Source organism: Schistocerca americana, chromosome X, assembly GCF_021461395.2.
Source record: "Schistocerca americana isolate TAMUIC-IGC-003095 chromosome X, iqSchAmer2.1, whole genome shotgun sequence".
Lineage (NCBI taxonomy): Eukaryota > Metazoa > Arthropoda > Insecta > Orthoptera > Acrididae > Schistocerca > Schistocerca americana.
The window spans coordinates 903,854,945-903,881,300 of NC_060130.1; the positions used below are offsets into that span (position 1 = coordinate 903,854,945).

Below are 26,356 nucleotides of genomic sequence, written 5' to 3' on the forward strand. Positions count from 1 at the left end.
GGGAGGACTCGAACATCCGCAGGGACCAGCCGCACAGTCCATGACTGCAGCGCCGAAGACCACTCGGCTAATCTCGCGCGGCAAGTAGTGCATTTCAATGCTCCAGTCACTCAGTAATTTGATAATTCGCAACCAGTCGTTGAATTCCTTGAAGGTAGAAGTCCGCATCTTGGTCACGGAGCCAATCTAGAACCGCTGTGTGAACGTCTTCATGGTTAGAAAATCTCGTTCCGCCCAGAGTTTCCTTCAGTTTGCTGAAAAAATTATCTAGACATTGTCTTCAGAGGTCGATGTCAGTAGCCTTCCTTCTCGATCAGCCAATCAGCGGCCGTGGTCAAATCGTTGGCACAATTTCATACGGCTAGACTCGACAATAGGCAACGGCCACCGAGCGAGGTGGCGCAGTGGTTAGCACACTGGACTCGCATTTGGGAGGACGACGGTTCAATCCCGTCTCCGGCCATCCTGATTTAGGTTTTCCGTGATTTCCCTAAATCGTTTCAGGCAAATGCCGGGATGGTTCTTTTGAAAGGGCACGGCCGGTTTCCTTCCCAATCCTTCCCTAACCCGAGCTTGCGCTCCGTCTCTAATGACCTCGTTGTCGACGGGACGTTAAACACTAACCACCACCACCACCACCACCACCCCAACGGCCTTGTCGCCGTGGATACACCGGTTCCCGTGAGATCATCGAAGTTAAGCGCTGCCGGACGTGGTCGGCACTTGGATGGGTGACCAACCAGGCCGCCATGCGCTGTTGCCATTTTTCGGGTTGCACTCAGCCTCGTGATGCCAATTGAGGAGCTACTCGACCGAATAGTAGCGGCTTCGGTCAAGAATACCATCATAACGACCGGAAGAGCAGTGTGCTGATAACACGCCCCTCCTATCTGCATCCTCCACTGAGGATGACACGGCGGTCGGATGGTCCCGGTAGGCCACTCGTGGCCTGACGACGGAGTGCTTTTTTAGACTAGACAATGCACTTGGGCCGGCCGGGGTGGCCGAGGGGTTCTAGGCGCTTCAGTTGGAACCGAGCGACCGCTACGGTCGCAGGTTCGAATCCTGCCTCGGGCATGGATGTGTGTGATGTTCTTAGGTTAGTTAGGTTTAAGTTCTAGGGGACTGATGACCTCAGATGTTAAGTCCCATAATGCTCAGAGCCATTTGAATATTATCAGTAAAATTAAAATAAAGTGTTCTTCTAAGGAACGGCAGTCAGGAAATAAAATCGGTAGAACGATGGGGTCGACCACTCCAAGTCCTATAATTAATATATTATGGAACGTTCTTCATCACGACCAAAAGCAAGAGTTTCCTGTTACCATTGGTAAGAGCGAAAGTTAGTCATAAGAAAAACACAATCATTGTTTGTACAAGCTCGGCGAAGTATTGCAGCGATGTTTGATAGGCTTTTGTTTTGTTTCTTTTTTTAATTTTACCTTCTTTTTGCGGAAATAATCTTTTCTAGCGTTACATGAGAAATCTGTATTGCTTTTTATAATTTTGCTGCAACAACCCTCTGTTTCACAATCAAAATCATTTTTTAATAAAACCTGAATTAATGTTGTAAATACTGTTTATTTTTAAATAACAGACAAGAGGATAACTATGTAGAATACAAATGTTCCGTACGTTAGGCGGCCGTTTATACATATTCTCACTCAGTTTCTAGACGGTTCACCGCTTCCGGTCTCTAGGGGAATCTGCTAAGACGCAAACAAAGCGATCGAAGTGAGGTAACGCCCGATACGCAAGCAACACAGCTAACTTACAAGTAACGTGGTTATGATCTTAACAGACCAAGGCTGCTAGGAAATCTAGCTTAGTTACGCTCATTTCTGGTAGCTTCCGCTAGTTTTGCAACTCTACAGGTAGTGCAAAGGCTTTCCTCCAATGTTCCATTTGCGAGAGAAACGGGGTTGGGGGGGGGGGGGGGGGTCAGTTATTGGTAGCTGAAGTACCCTCCGGCACACACCAGCAAGTGGTTTGCGGAATATTGATGTAGATGTAGAAGGCAAATGCATACAGTGCTACTTCAGTGACGTCTAGCGCAAAACGTCGACAGCTCCCTTAATAAAAAACGCAATCGAAATCAACGCTGCTGACGGGCTTCTGAACATTCAGTTGGACCGCATGTGACATGATGTTTGAAATTTCATTTGCTGCTCTACAATGTCATCCACCACCTCTGTAATAATAGCAGATTGTAGGAAATACACAATTACGTGATTTTCAAGCGTGACAAAAGACACAGTTATGGGTTTAACTTTGCAGAATATTCTGGCATCTGACCTAGATGTTTTCGTCAGATAATGCGATCAGAAATGTCAGACGTGCTCGTTGTCTGGATTTCGAAAAGTATGAAGCAAAAACAAGGAGATTACCGTCTGACGTCCCCTCGACGACGATATCGTTAGAGACAGGTTGTGAAGCAGAAGAACTTGGATACTCGTCGTCAGCAGCAACACCACAGAGTTCGACAACTTGGCTTCCGGCTAATTCTTAAGGATCTGTGAGTCGAATCCCACTCAAACGCTTTGTCAGATGACGCAGCCATTTTTAATGGACTCAAAAACTGGTTTAGTCCTGGTCACTGTACTTACTGATTCTGTACTACTTAACGCGTTTCAGTGTTACGCCATTCTCTAAGGCTCTACAAGAGAAATACATGAAAGGGCGTCAGTGAAAAAAGCATTTGTACAGTTTCATAAAACGTACTTAGAATTACTTAAACCTAACTAACCTAAGGACATCACACACATTCATGCTCGAGGCAGGATTCGAATCTGCGACCGTAGCAGCAGCGCGGTTTCGGACTGAAGCGCCTAGAACCGCTCAGCCACAGCGGCCGGCCTAACAATATTGCGTCGTCCATTTAACCCTGGTCTGGATTTTATATCACTTGATCGTGAACACTCTTGTCCGTTATTTACTACGTTTTTTTTTTTTTTACTTGGGCAGTAAACAGTATCTATTTTTATTTCTCCCCCATTTTTCTACTCACATGTATACGTGAGAATGCAGCTCTAAGCTGCGAAACTGGTCGTTTCAATAGAGGATCATTGAACAGTTGTTGCGGTTCTTTTTGTATTAAGATCATTTAATAAGGCTTCGATCTGACAGCGTCAACGGTCTGTGTAGGACAAGTCTGGTTAAGACGTGAGTGAGCACTATAAGTAGATGTGACAAATGCGTTGTATATGATACTGAGCGATGCTATCAAGATCTGGCACTCTCTTCTCACTGTAGGTAGAGAAACTTCCTTCCAGCTTAGCAAAGTGAGACATAACGCTGAAAACATTATTCCATTGTAGTAAGATAATTAAATGGACCCCTCGAGAATCCTTAGGGTTCGGGGAGCCATTCAGCTCTTGAAATTCACTGATTGATGAAGCTGGGTCTGAGGTACCCGCATGTACGTCAGCGGCGTCTTACATGTGGTTAACAGGATTAATTAAGGTCAGATGGTCTGGCAACTTACATAAGCAAACTTATGTGCGCGGAGTGTTTCTCAATTTGACTGTGATGAGAACGTGGGCACATATTGGGTACTGACTGAGTTATTCAGTCTTTCAAGTGAAAACCAGTCTTCAGTTTTTCTGTCGGTTGACTCATGCATTCACTCGTTCTTTCCACTGAAACCATTCTTGAGTGGTTTAGTTGACTGGGGTACTCAGTTATTCTTCTGAGTGGAACCAGTCTGTGTAGTACAAACTGGGTATATATACCCCAGAGGTGTCCCCCCCCCCCACTTCCCCCTCCACCCGCACCCCAGCTATAACCGAAGCAATGAATGACATGGGTACGCCAAAGTTAAAATAAGCAATATATATATTTATCATTCTTTTCACCAATTAAAATTGATAAATACATTGCTGTGTATTAAACTGTTCGAGGTGCAGTTACCACATACATAACTAATAAAGAAAGAGCTCCATCCATCCAGCTCACTGGGAGTACAAAGTTGCGCAAGCGTGGTGGTCTTAGGGGGTAAATGAAGAAGAAAGGAACATTGCTAAATTTTGCGACTGTTTGCAATCCGTTTTACTGACAAGGTGTGAGTGACGTCCATTAATTAATTATAAATAAAAATTAAAAAGTGCCTGACGCCTGCGTCGCACACGCTCCATTTCGGCGTCCTGCAGGGCCAGGGTGGCAGACAGCGGGAGGAGATAGTACGTCCCAGCATACTCCACTCGCCCCGGCATCCGCGCCACCTCCTCGCGCCGACTGTTTTCCTGTGCTTGGCCCCAGCAGGGGGCGCGCACCGACCCACCGCTCCCCACGCAGAGGTTAAAAAAGTAAATCACTCAAACCCTTAAGGCTGAGTGGAAAACATTCATATAACTGACGTAACCCATAGAGTATGTATATCTACGGAGTGAGCGATGTCTGCTGCACGTGTTCTCAACATCAAACCGGACTAGTCACGTGATGTTGGGACGACGCTGCTTGTCTACAATTTGCGATAACAGCAAAACTTGAATATTACACTTACTCGTTTTATGTATCGTTTTATACACTTTTCTACTCGTTATAGTAACAGCTCTTGTGAAATACTGGCGTTGCTACGGATGTAAAGAGAAGTATGTCAAAGGAGGACCAGTTAGTTACTTTTCATAGTGCAACAAATGTCATATTGATATGAGGAACTTTGTACGTCGAAAAATATGTGGACACGGATGTATGAAGTCCTGTATTCCAGAGATAACTGTTGTGATTTTATGGCCATATGTTTATGAGACAAGTGCTAGATAAATTTGCAAGTGTGTTTAAGTAAACTTCCAGTCAGTTACACATATTGATGCTATGCTTATACGCAGATGACGTATGTACATGATAGTCTGATTAATTTCCTTCAATTTATGCAGGTTCTCAAACTCTTGTGTGTATCTCAAAATACGTATTTCTGCATCAGATATATATATATATATATATATATATATATATATATATATATATATATATTGTTGTCTTTCACTTCTTTTAATACTCCAAAATTTGCCGATTGATCTTTTATTTTTTTTACTGTTTTATTTTATTTTATTTATTTTCTTTTTAGTGTGTAGCGTATGATTCTGCTTTTCTAGTGAGATGAGGAAAAATGTAATAAATATTTTACTTGTCTATGAAGCAGGATGTAAGTAAAGAAAAACTGAAATAATAATGGACAAGCAGATGGTGAAATTGCTTACCATATTTTCTGTAACAGTTTCATGGTTCCAAATGAGTTCTTTTTTCATAACACTTCGACATCGTTTACAGTGTCATTGTAACGTAGTTAATTAGAACAGAGATTCTATAATATGAATAAGTGAAATGGAAAACGGAAAAAAATTATTGTTGTCTGTCACTTCTTATCCCGTTACCGAAAACACACAAATAAAATGAAATCACAGCTATGATACTGTGGCAAAAAGCACAATACCGCTGCTCCTCACATCTTTAAGCCAACTTCATCAATTCCTGGTGTGAAATTGGCAAGATGTCTGTAAAATACGAAGTTTCACGGTACTTCTAAATGTGAGCTACCTGTAGCAGCGAAGTAATAACAATCAAAATGCGCTAAGCGCTAAACCGGTTGAAACGCACCGTTGCAAAATCACGTAACTTGAGCTGCAGGAGGTGTTGCGGGGACAGTTCTCGTTCCGTGCATCCAAATGCTCACTCCATAGATATTATACTCTTTGACATAGCCGACAGATGCTTGCGACAATCGGTTGCCCCACATTAAGTTAAACCACTCAAACCTGGACAGGGACGAGGCCGTAGACTACTTTTATTCGGTTGTTTCATTCGACTGAAAAAAAAACAACTGCACGAAAAAAAAACCGAATGTCCAATCGCTTGTTGAAAATATTCGGTTGTACGATCTCTAAGCGCCGACTCATTAAATCGATTAGAATGATCTTCACGTTTCTTTGCAACCTCACTGGATCTTCTGAAATCGTGCTTTGATTTTGTTTCTCATTGATTAAGTGACGTCATTATTTGCGCAGCTTCTATGTTTTGATACGTCCTCTGTATACATGCGAGACCGTCTTTACCTTACTTTCTAATAGATACCGCAGTTTGACCTTGACATTTTCTTTGGTAACGCGAGTTAACAGGCGTCAGCTTGGTAACCTCGTTCTTGTGACACTACACAATAGGAAAGGCGTGCCTGTGTGAACTGATGTAAATTACTGCGTGATACAGTATCTGACATTCTCTTTTATACTAAACAAATGATATCTCTCTCTCTCTCTCTCTCTCTCTCTCTCTCTCTCTCTCTCTCGCCCCCCCCCCCCCCCCCCTCTCCCTCTCTCTGTGTCTTTCGTGCGCGCGTACGCCGACTGCACAGCGACTTTTATGTTTCTAAGTGCTTGTGACAATCTTATTCTCTACGAATTACGAGTAACTTAGATTGCAATGGTCCCACGGATAATGTTGTGGGGAAAGCAAACCAAAGACTACGATTTATTGGCAGAACGCTGAGAAAATACAACAGGTCTTCTACATCACTCTTGTTCGCTATCTTGGGAGTGACGGAGGACATCAAAACAGTTCAAACAAGGGCAGCTCGTTTTGTATTATTTGAAATGGAGGACAGAATGCTACGGACATGACACGTGAATTGGGATGGCAACAAAGGCGTTTTTGGGTGCGCAGGATCTCCTCGTGTAATACCAATCACCAACTTTCTCAGATTGTGAAAATATTCTGTTGGCGCCCATATACATAGGGAGAAATGATTATCACGATAAAATAAGACAAATCAGAGTTCGCACAGAAAGGTTTAAGTGCTCGTTTTTCCCGCGCGCCGTTTGAGAGGGAACGGGAGAGAAATAGCTTGAAGGTGGTTCGATGATGCCTCCTCAAGGTACTTAATAGTGAATTGCAGACTAATCATGTAGAATTTAGATTAAGGGTACTGGGTCGTGAACACAAGGGGAAATCTTGAAAAATTGGCGAGTTATCGAAACAGTGTAAGTCAAAGAATAAGAGTTGTAAGCCCACGTAATGCTGAACACCTTTTATGAGATATTTTGGGAACTAATTGACATATGAGTCATACACTTTTTTCTGAATTGTATTTTGTGTAACAAGTGAAATAAATCGTGTTAATCATTTATGTAAAGCATAGATGCACATATCTCGTAATAAAATCAAAGTAGAAGCTTGATATTTTTTTCTGGAAATTCCTTTCACTATTAAGCTTAAAGTAGAGATTTCAACAGGATGTTGCTGTCATAAATTAGGGTTCAAAATTTTTTAAATAATGAACGTCTATAATTTCAGTAATTAACTCTGTATTTTCTTAAAAAGGTCTTTAATTTTCAAACTTAAGTCATATGAATCGTCTGCTTTTTATTTAAGGGGGGACGTATGCGAAGCTGCAATACTAGGAAGAAAACCTATAACATCTTACGTTTTCAAGGCAATGTGACTAAATTTGGCACAGTTGTTGAGGAATGTTATATGGATACATACATAAGTTTTCATGCTTATTGAAGTTGTGTGTTTTCAATTATAAACAATTATCGTTTTTTCAAGAGAGTGAGTACAAATATTCGTCTTTTTGAAAATCTGGCTCAACGAAATTCATGTATTTTTGTACAAAGTTTGATATACCGTTTTTACAAATATCTGTGGAACAGACTATCTATATCTTCTTTTCCTAGATTTTTACAGCTATCCTAATTTCTTTGAAAAAAAATATACTCAATCTTAGGGCCATTCTCTTACAGAAATTTCTCACTATTGCAGTAAATTAAACTTCCTTCCACAGAATGTTTCACTATAGTAGTAGCTAATTTCATGCTAAATTTAAGTACTATAATGTCAGTGATTTGTGTGGAAAAGGTACATAAAGTTGGCAAAATATAAGTTATGAGAAACCTGAAACAAAGATTTGACAGTGTTTCTTTTAGGCCTCACCTTATCTATGTGAACTAATGCAAAACATATGCATTGTCCTCCTCCTCTTCCTCCTCAAGCAGTCTTTTCTTTGCATGCCCTGATAGGTTAACCTGATTTTCAAATTGAGTAACAATAATGCTCAACTGCATCAATTCTCCTGTTATCGATTTCCTTCAGTATCGACAGTGTGAAAGCATGTAGTTCAAGTGCTAGTCTCTGTGAACAAGTGCTGTCCTTGGGGAATGGTTTTCCTATCAGAAATTTGTGATTTTCATTATGATTTTGAATTTTTGCATTCGCACACTTTTGTAGACGTTATGGGTCTGATAAACACTGAAATATTCCCCACATTGCATAAAATTAGAAGAAAACACCGCAGGAATAAATGTGAGGAAATACAGAAAAACAAATGGTGTGGTCTCGTGCAAGGTTTTGTTAGTTAATATTTTTATCACTCTTAGAAGTGGAATTGGAATGTGAAATTTCAATACCATGTAGTAAATGAAGATCCAATAAAGGTTTTCACAATTTTGGTGGCTTTCTTCGTAAGTCACTCCTTAAGTATGTTTTACGACAGTATACAAAATTTCAGTCCTCTGTCCGTAGTAGTTTTTAATCTGCGTGTACCAAAACATCAAAAAATGAACTTCTGGGAAATTCAAGTTAAAATTCAAAGCTTTTCTCACTACCTGCCCTGCGTAACACTTGCGTCCCACGTCCATAGTCATCTAGTTTCTGATGTTGTTCCCTCGCTTTTATTTTTCAGAGTTCTTCTTATTCTTACTTCCAACACTGATTTCTCCGCTTGGATGAGTCTCCTGCGGTCAATGACAATTAAAATTATTTGCATATTTAGTGCACTAGTACCATCAGTTCCATAACCTTAACCTTGACACTTCACCATCACTGAAACATAGCAGAGCATCCAGCATACCTGTTTTCAATGTATGAAGTCCTACCAGAGAAATTTTTGGTGTACATTCCAATATAGAGTTGTTAAAACTCTCACTTTGGTTTTGAGTCCTAACATGTAATTACTTCTTTCACTAGGGATGGCCTGCAGCTCAATAGGTATGGGAAGGGGAGGCTGGCAGAGCTTATAGGTGACAGTTACTGGGTGGTGGTAGGATCACTCATGGAAAAATTCCTGTAGTAGTTGGTGTTAGAGCTGCACCTTTTTTAAATTGAAGTCAGCAGATAGGTATACCAGCTTAAAGGAAGCCCCTCTAACTTAGAACTCACCTTCAGAGGATGTCATGTTTCCAAGTAGAGAAGGAATTACCACATTTCATCAAAATGTAAGAGATATTAGAGATAAAGTTAGTGAACTGCTTACAGATATTGACTCTGGAATTACAGATATGTCGGAGCACAACTTAAATAATTAGACAATTCAGAGGCTTCCTTTACCGGGATACAGATTAGCTGGCTGTTTTTCAGGGAGTTCCTTGCGTGGTGGGATAGTGGCTATGTACATAAAAAAACATTATTCCATTTGAGTCCATAGACGTATCATGGCACTATACTGAACAGATATTTTAAAGCTGTGCAGGGGCAGTTGAATTTAGCGAAACTAATCTACTAATTGTTGTTGTTTATAGGACCCCTAACGCTGACTTCAGTGCATTTCTGCTCAAGTTAGAGATGGGTCTTGATTTGTAGGAAGTACCAGAAATTGCTTATATGTGGTGACTTCAATATAAATTTTGTATATGATGGTGGAAGAAAACGGATGTTAGTAAATCTCCTAAATTCATGTGATCTGATGCAGACACTGTTTTTTTCCAACTAGGGTGCATGGGAACAGTAACACAGCCATAGACAATATTTTTATTCATTCCTCATTACTAGATGGACATTCTGTTAGTAAAAGGGTGAATGGACTTTCAGACCATGATACACAAATTTTAACACTAAAATGCTTTTGTACTCAAACAAATGTCACATGTTATTACAAACTATGTAGGGAAATTAATACAACAGCAATAGAGAGTTTTTTAAACCTTCTCAAGGAATAAGAGTGGCAGGATGTTTATAGTGCCAGTATGATAGACGACAAATATAATGCTTATCTTAACAGCTTTCTCATGGTCTTTGAGAGTTGCTTTCCATTAGAACGTTCTAAACGGGCTACTAGCAGTAAAAGGCAGCACGGGTGGCTGACTAGTGGGATAAGGATATCACGTAGAACAAAGAGGGAATTATATCAAAACGTTAGAAGTAGTCACAATCACGCTACAGTATCCCAATACAAACAGTACTGTTAGGTGCTTAAAATGTTATTAGGAAGGCAGAGAGTATGTGGTACGCAAATAGAATAGCTAATTCACAGGATAAAATTAAAACCATATGGTCAGTTGTGCAGAAAGTGTCAGGTTAACAGCACAAGGTCGACGATATAAAGTCAGTTCGTAGTAAAAATATTTCTGTTACTGATAAATCGGATATATGTGCTGTATTTAACAATCATTTTCTGAGCATTGCTGGTGAATTAAATAAAAATTTAGCTTCTACAGGGAATCATATAACTTTCTTGGCAAATGCCTTTCGAGATTGATGTCTGAAATACTCCTCTGTGATACAGAGAAGGGGGAGGCTGAGTCAATAATTGAATCACTGAAGACTAAGGACTTTCATGGTTATGATGGAATGGCTTGCAGAATATTTAAGTACTGGGCTGCACATATTAGCCCTTTATTTACCCATATTTGTAATTTTTCCTGTAGGAATGGTCAGTTTCCTGAACGATTTAAGTACTCAGTAGTAAAGCTACATATAAAAGAGGAAGAAAGGGATAATGTAGACAATATTAGATCTATTTCTATGCCATCAGTATTTGTAAAGTTATTGAAAAGGCTGTGTATGTAAGGATAATTGATCATTTTGTATGACACGATTTGCTATCAAATATACAGTTTGGCTTTAGAAGTCGTTTAACAAATGAAAATGCTATATTTTCTTTTCTCTGTTAGGTACTGGATGGGCCAAACAAAAGTTTCCGAACGCTAGGTACATTTTTTGATTAACTAAAGCGTTTGATTGTGATGATCACAAAATATTGCTCCAGACGTTGGACCATTATGGAATATGGGGAGTAGTTCACAACTAGTTCACCTCCTACTTTAACAACAGACAATGTTGAGAATGAATGAGATTTTCACTCTGCAGCGGAGTGTGCGCTGATAGGAAACTTCCTGGCAGATTAATCTGCCAGGAAGTTTCATATCAGCGCACAATCCGCTGCAGAGTGAAAATTCTCATTCTGGAAACATCCCCCAGGCTGTGGCTAAGCCATGTCTCCGCTATATCCTTTCTTCCAGGAGTGCTAGTTCTGCAAGGTTCGCAGGAGAGCTTCTGTAAAGTTTGGAAGGTAGGAGACGAGATACTGGCAGAAGTAAAGCTGTGAGCACCGGGCGTGAGTCGTGCTTCGGTAGCTCAGATGGTAGAGTACTTGCCCGCGAAAGGCAAAGGTCCCGAGTTCGAGTCTCGGTCGGGCACACAGTTTCAATCTGCCAGGAAGTTTCAATGTTGAGAATGGCTGTGATGTGGGGTCTGAGTGAGAAACGGTCAAGTGGGGGGGGGGGGGGGTGCCCAAGGGATCAGTGTCGGGAGCACTCCTGTTCCTTATTTATATAAATGATATACCCTCTAGTATTATGAGTAACTCTAAAATATTTCTGTTTGCTGATGACACTAGTCTGGTGGTAAAGGATGTTGAGGTGTGCAAAATTGGCTCGGTTTCAAATAGTGCGGTTCATGACCTAAGTTCATGGCTTGATGAAAATAATCTAACGCCAAATCACAATAAGACTCTGTTTTTACAGTTTCTACCACACAATTCAACAAAACCTGACGTTTTAATTTCACAGAAATGGGCATATGATTAGGGAAACTGAACAGTTCAAATTTCTAAGTGTTCAGATAGATAGTGAACTGTCGTGGAGAGCCCACGTTCAAGATCTTGTTCAAAGACTTAATGCTGCCATTTTTACTATTCGAACGGTATCTGACGTGAGTGATAGTTCGACACGAAAATTAGTCTATTTTGCTTACTTTCATACGCTTATGTCGTATGGTATTATATTTTGGGGTAACTCTTCCATTCTAAAAGGATATTTTTGGCTCAGAAACGGGTGGTTCAGAGAATAAGTGGTGTAAGTTCATGAACCTCTTGCCGGCCCCTCTTCGCGAGTCTGCGTATTTTGACATTGGCCTCTCAATATATATATATTCCTTAGTGTCATTTCTTGTTAACAATATTAGCTTATTCCCAAGAATAAGCAGCTTTCATTCAGTTAATACTCGGCAGAAATCAAACCTACATTTGGATCGGACTTCCTTAACTCTTGTGCAGAAAGATGTGCAGCATACCGCTGCATCCGTTTTCAATAAGCTACCACTCGATTACTTAGCAGTAATCCATGAGCTTTTAAATCGAAACTGAAGTGTTTCCTCATGGGTCACTCCTTCTATTCAGTCGTGGAGTTCCTTAAAGAATTAAGCTGATTCTTGTTGTAGTTTTGAATAACTTTATTTAAACTTATGGATTGACTTTTTTCGGGTTCATAAACATTTTATTTTTATCGGTTATTACTTTTATGTTGTAATTTCATGTACTAACGCGTTCCATGACCTAGGAGATTTGCTCCTCAATTTGGTCCTACGGAACTTGATTTGTAAATAAAAAATAAAAATAATCTTGTCACTAAGACATTAGAGACTAAACAGTCATAAAAATAACAAACAAGTGAGAAGAAAATTATTTTTTTAGCAGATCTGTCTGCGTGACATGAAGGCGTCGTTATGTGCCCAGACGGTTTTAAATTCCTCTAATTTATGGGATTTCTTCGGTACAATTTTCTCGAAGTAAACTTATTTTGGTTAGGAAATTATAAAGAATTTTTTAAGACAAAAATTAAAAAGGCGATATTTTGGCAGTTACTAATGCACAGCCGGCCGCGGTGGCCGTGCGGTTCTAGGCGCTGCAGTCCGGAACCGCGGGACTGCTACGGTCGCAGGTTCGAATCCTGCCTCGGGCATGGATGTGTGTGCTGTCCTTAGGTTAGTTAGGTTTAACTAGTTCTAAGTTCTAGGGGACTGATGACCTAAGATGTTAAGTCCCATAGTGCTCAGAGCCATTTGAACTAATGCACATAACTCAGTAAGGTACTGAAATAACACTGAAATTATCGTTTATATGTTCCACACCGTTGAAAAATTTTCGTTTTTTCTTCATTTGCGTGGTCATAGTGTCCGTAGTTGCTTTACAATTCTTGCTGGTATTTTTGTTCTGTCGTTGCAGCTACAAAAATGCATGACGTTTCTCGCCAGACGTGTTTCGCTTTATTGAGGTAAAGCATCATCATCATCAGTGGTGGCGATTTTCGGTTTATTTCTCGCTTACATCGGGAAATGCCGCTTGCTATCACAACGTTGTTCTTGTTCGTTACACACTATGATTTTGGTCTAATGTTTAGTTGTTCTGCAGCACTATGCACTTCTTGTGTTTTTCGCAACCCACTTTTATGCACACCACTGTATTCTGTGTACAGAAACGAACAGAATACAGTGGTGTGCATCAACGTGTGTCGTAAAAATAATAAGAAATGCATAGTGCTACAAAGCAATTAAAAATTAGACCAAAATTATCAGTGTCTAACGCAGAAAAACAGCGATGTGCTAGCAGACGGCATTTTCCGATGTAAGAGAGACATCAACCGAAAATCACCACCACTCATGATGCTTTACCTCAACAAAGCGAAACGCGTCTGGTGAAAAAACTCAAGCATTTTTGTACTTGCAACGACAGAACAAAAATACCCTCAAGAATTTTAATTTTTTGTGTTTTGAGCTAGTTTGAAATATCTTGTCCTACATTTTTAGTGGAAGCTAGATATTTTTTGTTGAGTATATGTTTCCTATCCACGAATGCTGTTTATTGCACACATACCTCAATACCGTGAGGGTTAACCATTCGGTTATAGCCCTGATAATAAAATTGTTAAGAAACCCAAGAATTACCTACTAACCGACACAAGTTGCTGTGGGCCCGGTAAGTGTGGCAGTAAATCCATGTTTACATCTAACAAGGAGACGAAGACAGAAACTAGGTACAATGCGATATTCTCAAAAGTGGAGCGTTGGCACAGGCTATCGGATGAACTGACTGCCAGTTTTCCTCAAGAGCATAAAAGAAGGCTGAAGTTATTTCCCCGATCCGACTTAATGGCCATTGTAGCAATGTGGCGATGTGATCTGTGACAGTGAAACTTTCTTCTGACTTTTCATTCACGGATGATGGAGATGATTTTTCCCAACGTACCGTCTTATATTTCTGTATTGTTAGCTTCAGTGCCCTTCAAAGCCCATACCGAACAATTTGGGACAGTGTTTTCTCTACCACTGCAAGTCCCAGCTCGCCCATCCCACACTTCCCTTTCTTACCGGACCGCCGACTCGTTCAAGCCTCAGTATGTGCTCTATCATCCGATCTCTTCTTTTAATCAAGTTGCGCCATGAATTTCGTTTTTGCTCAGTGTGATTCAGTACCTCTCACTTGTTATTCGATGTGACTGTCTGATCTTCGTCATTCTTCTGTAGTACCGCATTTCAAAACATTCTGTTCTCTTCCTGTCTGCACCACTCACCGTTCGCGTTTCAGTTCCGTATCAGGCTACACCCCAGACAAATACTTTCAGGAAACACTAGAGAATAATTCCTTGTAAACTCTCTTCCCTTAGCAATACTATCGAAACATTTTAAACATGTTAAAAATTTCACAATAATATCCACAAGACACGTAAATTTCAGTTTGTGGAAGTGTCCTTCTAGGAGCAAGTTAAGAACTATCACAGCACGTAATGATCTCAGCAGGTAAGGTAAGTATACAAAAAGTAAATATTTTATGCTCATACTTTCTTGGGGGTAAGAGTAGAAGACTAGGACGTCGTCGTCTAGTACGTCCCATGAACTATCCTCCATTTAAATGAAACAAATAGCTGTTTATTTCTCGATATTTATTCTTCATGTTTTTTTTGTACAGTATCCTCACAAAGCCTTACAAACTCATTTCAGTTACTTTGCTGACTTCTGAACATGACAAAATACGATCTTTAGATGGGCTAGCCAGAATTTACTCAAAATGCCCCTGGACTTACGAGAACTGAAGTCAGAGTAATCACAATAACAGCTGAGAACCAGTTGGCTCGCTTTTCGCGTATTTATAATTTCTGTATTTGCGCCAGAAGCTTCTCGAAGGTTACAGTCTCTTATTACAATAGTTTCATAATCGGAGTATATATTTAAATAAAAGTGCGTATTTTCTTGTGCAGAAAACTTAGGTTTTCAAATTAATTGCATTTTTTGATCAGAAAAGCTGGATTAAAAGCCACATACCCCCGAACATACGAGTTTTTTTGACAGAACAAAATGTTTGCTTGCTTGCAAGCAGATATGAATTTTCAAAGTTGGTGTGTGACAATGTCCATAGTTTTTATCCTGAAGCGTAGTTGTGACACACAAGACTGTTTGCTGACGCAACTACATACATTTGAAGATGACCCAGGAAGATCGAAACTAGTCATACACTTAAAAAATGTGCAACTGGAACTGAAAAATGAGATGCGAGTATAACAGGACTACTTCAGATAACATTTTACTTTGTAAATGTTACGTAATACGATCTGCTTATTTTGTAATTTTATATTTGTTTCAGTAAATTGTTTTTAATAAAGCTGTTTATGTAATGCCAATCTGGAAGTTGAAAAAACTGTCGAATAATAAATTTCTACTTAATACTGTTTAAATTACGATTTTCCACAAAATCGTTAAACACCGAGTGCCTAATGATATATTTATCAGAATCTCTGAAAATAGAAACCCATTACTAACTGCAGAGACATTTACTATTGTTTCCTTTTAGTGTGTGTGTTTATTTCATAATAAATAATAGGGTGACGAGCTTCGCTCAGAAAAAAGTTCTGTGTTTACGTATTAATAACTGAAAGGAATGCTCACATTAATTGCTGAAATCTTTAGATATAGTTTTTACTGTCGGGTGGTTATAATTAAAGTGCAGTTATTCACAGAAGTCCAATGTGGGCCGTAATTATCGTATGACAGTGGAACTTGGTAGATATTTTAATGCGTTATTGTGGAACCAAATTAAGTTGCAAAACAATTAGTTCCAATTTCGGTCACCAGGTGCAAACCTGGCGCTGTGGTTGCAAGAAGGACGACCAGAAATGTTCCCATATGTAATGGGTTAGGAACGGGATGTGGGCAGAAAAGATCAAACAAGTGAGAAAGTCATAGTGTTCATTTTTATTATTTATCTCCGCTAACACAATTTGTTCAGTAAGAAGACCAGGGACATCGAGGAGACACTGTACAGCGCAAGATTTGCACCTGGTGGGCAAAATAGGAACTATCTTTTTTCCAACGCAAATCAGTTCCTTATTAACGCATTAAAATATATACCAAGTTTCGGTATCATACCATAATTAAAGCTCACACTGAACCTCCGTGAGTAGCTGAACTTTAATTAGAACCACCCGGTATATCTGTCCAAAAGTATTGCGTTATTCTATCAACGTGTATCTAAAGATACGCACGAAACCAGTATGGAACACTTCGTAATTGAAATTTAGTATTTCCCCTGATGCCTTACAACCTTGATAAATATAACAGCTAATGACGGTACAAATGTGCCGAATCATGTTTAAGCATTAAATCGTATAGTTGCTTGTTTGTAGACGGACGTGAATTCCCGTAAGAAAGCGAATGTAGTTCATACTGTATCATTTGGTAAATTCCGTTTCTTGGCGTTGCAGAAGCGACAGTGAGAGACGGCGAGAATGTTGCGGCTGAAGCTGAGCGACTCTGCGCGGATGCTGAAGAACATGGTGATGCTGGGCGTGTCGTTCATGGTGCACTTCACGGCGGTGCTGGGCGCGACCCACCTGCAGAGTTCGATCAACAAGGCGGGCGGCGTGGGCACGGCCGCGCTTGCAGCCCAGTACGCCGCGCTCGTCGCTTCCAGCCTCTTCCTCTCCGTCTTCCTCATACGGTGCGTCTGCTTCTCTCTCATTCGCCTTTACAGCGTTTGAGTACTTATGTACACTGACGACCCAGAACATTACGACCACTGCACGCCGCGACGTTGGATGACGACTGGTGCCGTTGCGGGCACGCGGCACACTAACAAAAGTACACTACTGGCCATTAAAATTGCTACACCAAGAAGAAATGCAGATGATAAACGGGTATTCATTGGACAAATACATTATACTAGAACTGACATGTGATCACATTTTCATGCAATTTGGGTGCTTAGATGCTGAGAAATCAGTACCCAGAACAACCACCTGTGGCCGTAATAACGGCCTTGATACGTGTGGCCATTGAGTCAAATTGAGTTTGGATGGCGTGTACAGGTACAGCTGCCCATGCAGCTTCAACACGATACGACAGTTCGTCAAGAGTAGTGACTGGCGTTTGTGACGAGCCAGTTGCTCGGCCACCATTGACCACACGCTTTCAATTGGTGAGAGATCTGGAAAATGTGCTTTCCAGGGCAGCAGTCGAACATTTTCTGTATCCAGAAAGACCCGTGCAGGACCTGCAACATGCGGTCATGCATTATCCTGCTGAAATGTAGGGTTTCGCAGGGATCGAATGAAAGGTAGAGCCACGAGTCGTAACACATCTGAAATGTAACGTCCACTGTTCAAAGTGCCGTCAATGCGAACAAGAGGTGACCGAGACGTGTAACCAATGGCACCCCATACCATCAAGCCGGGTGATACGCCAGTATGGCGATGACGAATACACCCTTCCAATGTGCGTTCACCGCGATGTCGCCAAACACGGATGTGACCATCATGATGCTGTAAACAGAACCTGGATTCATCCGAAAAAATTACGTTCTGACATTCGTGCACCCAAGTTCGTCGTTGAGTACACCATCGCAGGCGCTCCTGTCTGTAACGCAGCGTCAAGGGTAACCGCAGCCATGGTCTCAGAGCTGATAGTCCATGCTGCTGCAAACGTCGTCGAACTGTTCGTGCAGATGGTTGTTGTCTTGCAGAGGTCCCCATCTATTGACTCAGGGATCGAGACGTGGCTGCACGATCCGTTACAGCCATGCAGATAAGATGCCTGTCATCTCGACTGCTAGTGATACGAGGCCGTTGGGATCCAGTACGGCGTTCCGTATTACCCTCCTGAACCCACCGATTCCATATTCTGCTAACAGTCGTTGGATCTCGACCAACGCCAGCAGCAATGTCGCGATACGATAAACCACAATCGCGATAGGCTACAATCGGACTTTTATCAAAGTCGGAAACGTGATGGTACGCATTGCTCCTCTCTACACGAGGCATCACAACAACGTTTCACCAAGCAACGCCCAACGCCGGTCAACTGTTGCTTGCGTATGAGAAATCGGTTGGAAACTTTCCGCATGTCAGCACGTTGTAGGTATCGCCACCGGCGCCAACCTTGTGTGAATGCTCTGAAAAGCTAATCATTTGCATATCACAGCATCTTCTTCCTGTCGGTTAAATTTCGCGTCTGTAGCACGTCATCTTCGTGGTGTAGCAATTTTAATGGCCAGCAGTGTATGTAAGCGGAGCAGACACGGACGAGTCATCACCCTACCGAATATTTGGGGTGCAAATGGCGAAATCCCTTGAGATCAGCGACTTTTTTAAAGGGCAGATTATTATTATGCCCAGCGGTTGAACGAGTATCTCGAAAACGGCGAAGCGTCGAATTTTCATGTGCTACAGTGATGAGCATCTAGACCAGGCTCATCCAAGGATTGCGGCCGGCGGGCGCGCCCGCGCCCCGCGGGCGCAAGGCAGTGTAGTTCAGCGCCCCGTCCGCGACCCTGTGTCGCTAGTGTCGCCATAGGAGTGAGGGGGGGGGGGGGGAGAGAGAGAGAGAGAGAGAGAGAGAGAGAGAGAGAGAGAGAGAGAGAGAGAGAACTGCGGAGCGAGTGAGACCGCACAGCACTGCTCTGCGCTGGACTGTCCTGCGGTCTGATCAAACGTAAACAAAATATTCTATTTTAGAAATAGTTTTATGTAAGGGATATAGTGTCTCATTCTTACTGTTAGTAGTTACAAGTAAATATTTTTTGTTATACTTCGTGCTACAGCTCTTTGTATCCCTTTTCAGAGTTTAGAAATTGGATCCTTAGTTTTCTGTTTTGTACGTAATAATTTTAACTGACGAAGTTGAAAACTTATTAATAATAGAATTAAGGTTATAAAGCTCTTTAATTCTTACAGTCAACATTGTTAAAGAAGACAATTAACATTTTACACGTTTTTCTTTTTCGAGGAAACGATTTTGTCTAGGTTTGGTACAATATTCCGTGAAATTGCTAACCTCAAAGAATGAGTAAAATTTTTATCGCCAGGTAATGAACGGTTCTTAGTTCTAGTAAGCTTTAAAAGAGAGAAAAAGTGCTCACAAATGTACGTAGAACCAAACATTGAGAGAAATTTGGCCGCATGCTTGTGCAAAAGAGGATATTTCTCTCGTGGAAGACATCTGTAAAAGTCATCCAAAGTTTTACACATAAGAAAGCGGTTCTTCAGACCGATATCGCACTGCAGGTCAATCAACTCTAGTTGAAGCACTTGTGAGACGTCCTCTGACCTAATGGCAAACCGGCGTACAAATATATATAAGGCTGGTTGAAGCTCACATATTTCCAAAAATCTGTTTTCAAACTGTTCTTGTAATTCGCAAATGATTAGAACATAATCTGAAAAATCCACATCTTCTTTAACACCGTCTAGTGCAGGAAAGTGTCCACAATTCTTCTCGCGCAACTGTTTTCCCCACAAAATAAGTTTTTTTTTTTAAATGCTTGAATCGTCTGCACTAAATCAGCAACAGAGTGATTTTCGCTTTGGAGTGAAATGTTCAAAGTATTTAAATGACCAGTAAGGTCACTCAAAAAAGCCAAATTCGCCACCCACTTAGGATCACAAAGTAATTCTTCTGGACGTCCTTTCATTTCAAAAAGGTATTTATTTCACCCCTCTAGGAGAAAAACCGATGAAGCACCTTTCCTCTGCTCAACCATCTTACTTCCGGTCCGGCCGGAGTGGCCGAGCGGTTCTAGGCGCTACAGTCTGGAGCTGCGCGACCGACACGGTCGCAGGTTCGAATCCTGCCTCGGGCATGGATGTGTGTAACGTCCTTAGGTTAGTTAGGTTTAAGTAGTTCTAAGTTCTAGGGGACTGATGACCTCAGCAGTTAAGTCCCATAGTGCTCAGAGCCATTTTTTTTTCTTACTTCGGTGTGGTAGGGGATGTCCAGGTATTCCGCTTCGATATCAGCCAGAAATTCTTTAAATTGGAGTTGTGTGAGTCCATGCGATCGAAGATAATTAACCGTTCGAAGAACTGTGTCCATAACACTTTTTACGTTGACAATCTTCTCGTGATGACTGGGTGTTGTGTGATGTCCTTAGGTTAGTTAGCTTTAAGTAGTTCTAAGTTCTAGGGGACTGATGACCATAGATGTTAAGTCCCATAGTGCTCAGAGCCATTTGAGCCACAATCTTCTCACAAAAATGTTCAAATGTGTGTGAAATCTTATGGGACTTAACTGCTAAGATCATCAGTCCCTAAGCTTACATACTACTTAACCTAAATTATCCTAAGGACAAACACACACCCATGCCCGAGGGAGGACTCGAACCTCCGCCGGGACCAGCCGCACAGTCCACGACTGCAGCGCCTAAGACCGCGCGGAATCTTCGCACAAAGTGCCCCCTGGTATATCAGACAATGGACTGCCGCGAATAAGGAACAGCCGACTTCAGCCATTTTTGACCTGACGTTACCCAGGAATCCAGTGCGTATCCCTCGTAGCGCAGGGGGCTCCATCCGTTGTTACACTGGTCAGGCGTTCCCATTTTAAACCCATTGACTCTAACACGTTTTCCACGGCTAGAAAAATATCCAAACCCGTGGTTGTGTCTTATGCTGGTATAAGGTCGAGAGACGCGGCGGGCGGTCGGGCGGTCCGCACGGCCAGCTAAGCGACACGGCTCGGCCACTGCGACAGCATACGAATTCACCCGGGGCGCTGGCCGCGGGCGATCGCCGGCGCTAGCGCCCCAGGGGCACAGTTTGGATGAGCCTGATCCAGACAGTGAAACTATCACTATTCGCTAAATGGTTGGACATCCACAACTCTTCACAGCACGTGGGTTTCGGAGGCATGTCTCCACTGTAACGTAGGATAGATGGTGGTCTGTGGCATCTCTGCTGAAAGAGCACAATACTGATGCAGGCACAAGTGTTTCGGAGCATACCTGTTGACCTTGGAGCTCCACAACAGATTACCATTACGTGCTCACGTGCTGACCCAATGACATCGTCAATAACGATTGCAGTGGGCACGGGACCATCGCGATTCAGCCGTCGATCAATGGAAACGTGTCGGCTCTGCGGGTGAATCATATTTTTGCTACAATTGGTCGATGGTCGATTCCACAAAAGCCGTCATCGAGGTGAACGGTGACTCGAAACGTGCAGCGTTCCACGGACGCAGACTGGTGGGAACACTGTTATGCTATGGGAGACATTCTTCTGCTCTTTCATGGGACCTGTGGCAGCAATCGAAGACACGCTGACAGCAGCGAACTACCTGTATCCCTTCATGCTTCATGTCTTCCCTGACGGCGATGTCATCTTTCAGCAGTATAATTGTCCGTGTCTCCGAGTCAGAATCGTGCTACAGTGGTTTGAGGAGGATTATAGTGATCTCGCGTTAATGTTTCGGCGACCAAATGATCGTGATTTAAATTCGTAAATCCTATGAAACCCACCTGTGCCGCTGCCAGGCACCATCACCGTGTACGCTATACGGCTGCTCGTTATTCACGGATATTACAGGGTGTTTCAAAAATGACCGGTATATTTGAAACGGCAATAAAAACTAAACGAGCAGCGATAGAAATACACCGTTTGTTGCAATATGCTTGGGACAACAGTACATTTTCAGGCGGACAAACTTTCAAAATTACAGTAGTTACAATTTTCAACAACAGGTGGCGCTGCAAGTGATGTGAAAGATATAGAAGACAACGCAGTCTGTGGGTGCGCCATTCTGTACGTCGTCTTTCTGCTGTAAGCGTGTGGTGTTCACAACGTGCAAGTGTGCTGTAGACAACATGGTTTATTCCTTAGAACAGATGATTTTTCTGGTGTTCGAATTCCACCGCCTAGAACACAGTGTTGTTGCAACAAGACGAAGTTTTCAACGGAGGTTTAATGTAACCAAAGGACCGAAAAGCGATACAATAAAGGATCTGTTTGAAAAATTCAACGGACTGGGAACGTGACGGATGAACGTGCTGGAAAGGTAGGGCGACTGCGTACGGCAACCACAGACGGCAACGCGCAGCTAGTGCAGCAGGTGATCCAACAGCGGCCTCGGGTTTCCGTTCGCCGTGTTGCAGCTGCGGTCCAAATGACGCCATCGTCCACGTATCGTCTCATGCGCCAGAGTTTACACCTCTATCCATACAAAATTCAAACGCAGCAACCCCTCAGCGCCGCTACCATTGCTGCACGAGAGACATTCGCTAACGATATAGTGCACAGGATTGATGACGGCGATATGCATGTGGGCAGCATTTGGTTTACTCACGAAGCTTATTTTTACCTGGACGGCTTCGTCAATAAACAGAACTGGCGCATATGGGGAACCGAAAAGCCCCATGTTGCAGTCCCATCGTCCCTGCATCCTCAAAAAGTACTGGTCTGGGCCGCCATTTCTTCCAAAGGAATCATTGGCCCATTTTTCAGATCCGAAACGATACTGCATCACGCTATCTGGACATTCTTCTTGAATTTGTGGCGGTACAAACTGCCTTAGACGACACTGCGAACACCTCGTGGTTTATGCAAGATGGTGCCCGGCCACATCGCACGGCCGACGTCTTTAATTTCCTGAATGAATATTTCGATGATCATGTGATTGGTTTGGGCTATCCGAAACATACAGGAGGCGGCGTGGATTGGCCTCCCTATTCGCCAGACATGAACCCCTGTGACTTCTTTCTGTGGGGACACGTGAAAGACCAGGTGTACCGCCAGAATCCAGAAACAATTGAACAGCTGAAGCAGTACATCTCATCTGCATGTGAAGCCATTCCGCCAGACACGTTGTCAAAGGTTTCGGGTAATTTCATTCAGAGACTACGCCATATTATTGCTACGCATGGTGAATATGTGGAAAATATCGTACCATAGAGTTTCCCAGACCGCAGCGCCATCTGTTGTTGACAATTGTAACTACTGTAATTTCGAAAGTTTGTCTGCCTGAAAATGTACTGTTGTCCCAAGCATATTGCAACAAACGCTGTATTTCTATCGCTGCTCGTTTAGTTTTTATTACCGTTTCAAATATACCGGTCATTTTTGAAACACCCTGTACATGACCTGTGCGTAGACATCTAATGCTACGTACCTCCACAAAGCTACCAACAAACTGTCGGAGCCATTATAGGCAGAATCAGTGATGTACTTCGTTCCAAACACAGACAAACAAGCTATTAAGCAGGTGGTCATAATGTTTTGGCTCATCAGTGTAAATTGAAGGTGGAGGGGGAGGAGGTGGTACTAGGTGATTATTTTAGCCTCCATCACTGAGGTCATTCATGATCGTGAGGTCGCTTGTATATGTATGTCGGTTGTGCGGAATCGTCAACGTAAGCTGGATCGATGTGGAGGCGTGACAAATGAGCAGGAAGGACGTGCCCGTGATCACACAGTCATTGAAAATTGTTGATGTTTCGACGTGGACAGTCCTATGTATTGGGTGATTATAATTACTGTGCAGCTACTCACACATATCCAGTGTGGGCTGTAATTAACATATGGCCACGAAACTTGGTAGATATTCGAATGCGTCAATGCGGAACCCATTTTCACTGAAAAAGAAAAGAAACTATTTCCAATTTTGCCAACAGGTCCAATTCTGGCACTGTACAGCATCTCGTTGACATCTCTGATGCTTATACTGAACAAACTGTGCGAGAGGCGCTTAATAATATCAAAATTATGCCTGTATCATTTGTTTCACCTTTTATGCCCACGTCCCATTCCTAATCCATCACATATGGAAACTTTTGTAAGTGTCTTCTTTGCATTCACAGCGCCAAATTTGCACCTGGTGACCAAAACTGGAATTGCTTTTTTTTCCAATGTAAATCGGTTTCGCAGCAAAGCATTAGAATAGCTACCAAGTTTCGCTACCATGCGATAATTACAACCGACACTGGAGCTCTGTGAGCAGCTACACTTTAATCATAACCACCCGGTACATCTGAGGAATGAGTCACCAGTCGCAGTCTGTATCATGGCATAAGAACAGTGGTCGTCAGAAGATCCGAACCGGGGACAGAAAACGGAAACGAGTGGTCACGCCGTAAGTGACGGTCGGGCTAAAATCCGACAGGAATTGGTATTGTCAATTAATGCAGGTTCAGTTCAACAAGTTTCCGAGCGAACGTTGGGAAGGAAACCTCTGGCAATGGTCATTTGGAGTCGGGTGCCTCGCAAGAGGCCATTGATAACAGCCGCCACATTAAACTGCACGTCTTCCATGTGTCAGCCATCACAGAAGCTGGACAGTGACTGATTCCAGGTGTGTAACGCGGTCCGAATCGTCGTGGTTTTGCCTCTTTGTAATTGATGGCAGGCGCAGAGTGCATCGAAGTCCGATTGAGGTGTTTAACCCGCAGTGTGTGGACGTTGTTGTACAAGCCGGAAGTAGTTTTGTGATGTTTTTGGATGCTTTTCGCAGCATGACTTCGGCCGTTTGTGAACATGAACCGGGATGTTTATTTCAATGTTCTCGGTTATCAAGAATGTCCCTTTCTTCTACATTTTCGCGATGAGTATGCTGTAGACATTTATGTATTTTAAAAAAACAGTCGTGTTGACGTTCTTGTTTTGTAGAATATTCGTGTACCGCATCGCACCTGGACCGGCCGGATAAAACCCAACCTAAATTAATAATGTTTGAGACTATTTGTAGCACCAAGTGAATAGTAGAAAATCAGCATCCCTGCGTTTTAGTAGCTCTAAGGTATGTAACCATCAGTGAGTTGCTTCAAATGGATATAGCATACCTAAAGATACAAAATAAATGTCTTCTTGTCCATTATCAAGGATAGAGGCGGTGTTGCATGGTCCTCGTGTCCCCTGGGTGGACTTTTTGATCTGGCCTGCGTATTTGAGAGTTGCAGACCTTGGAAAAGACATTTGACAAATACGAAGCAAAATAAAACGCCCAGACCTTCAGATGTGTAGGGTCACACTAACTTCAGAAGGAGCAGATGAAAAGATGTATTCTATAATGTGCGACTAGGAAAGGCCATGTGCAAACAGTTGAACTGTAATTTGTGCATTAGACCTACTATCATCAGGGGAAAGACGAGATTCCTTATGTTAGTCGTTCACAGAGTTTTTTCAGTATGGGTTTACGAAAAAGAAAAAAACTGAATTCATGAAGAAGCAACTTAGATAATATTTATGGAGTGTGGGAATTTAAAAACAAAGGGAGACGCAATTATCACGGAATGCTCAAGTGACGCAGTTACTGGAGGGAAGGCTTAACCTGGAAATGGATCCCTGAGAAGAGAAAAACAAGGTAAACCTAGGAAAAGATGGACGGAGGGAATAACAGCTGCTCGGCAAGAGGCAGCTTACAGGAGGAGCGGTGGCAAAATAAGAAGGGGCTTAAGGTGCGACAGATGACGTTTGATGCCGTAAAGATGGTCGCCTCATAGCTAGATAACGTAGCTGCACAGCAGAATGCTAGATAAACTGCAAGGAAGTCTAATTATTTTAAAAGCAATTTTCATTAGAATAATAAACAGCTATGAATTTTTACTCGCAATATTTAACCCGAGGCACAAATGAGATGAAAGGGAGGATTAATCAATTTAATGGAAGTGAATGTCATACTATTTTAGTTGGGAGAGAGAGAGAGAGAGAGAGAGAGAGAGAGAGAGAGAGAGAGAGAGAGAGTGAGAGTGTGAGTGTTCATACACTTCAGAGTAATACTAGCTGACAAACGCAGTATTGCCCGGGTATCCTTTTTGCCAATTTTCTATCAGAAACAAAAAAAAAAATTAAACTGTTTGTAGTGAAGTATCGAAAAAATTTCGTTTCCATGTTTTCGTGAAAACACCTTTGTGGCTATTAAACAGTCGTAGAGGCAAATACGTATAATGTATGAGTATAAAATCCAAATACCATGATCCCGCCCAGTTTCTGTACGCTGGGCGCAGCTTCGCGTGTCTACAACGCGGTTTTGTAAATGTCTCTATGGCAACGCCTCTTTATAGCTCTACAGACAGCTGTCGTTTTCGCCCACAGCCGTTTGCGCTACGCAGTTGAAAGCTGTC

General features: G+C 42.2%; 1 protein-coding gene across 3 annotated transcripts in view; it reads left to right on the forward strand.

Moving 5' to 3' along the window:
* Nucleotides 1-26,356, forward strand: part of LOC124555686 (UNC93-like protein) — a 402,758-nt gene that overhangs the window by 215,515 nt on the left and 160,887 nt on the right. For 2 of the 3 annotated variants that reach the window (XM_047129688.1, XM_047129689.1), the window contains exon 2: nucleotides 16,737-16,972. The exons of the other annotated variant lie outside the window; for it this stretch is intronic. In XM_047129688.1, coding sequence (XP_046985644.1) covers nucleotides 16,761-16,972 — 212 coding nt within the window. In that variant the 5' untranslated portion in view covers nucleotides 16,737-16,760. The remainder of the gene's footprint in view (nucleotides 1-16,736; nucleotides 16,973-26,356) is intronic. 3 annotated transcript variants of the gene reach the window in all.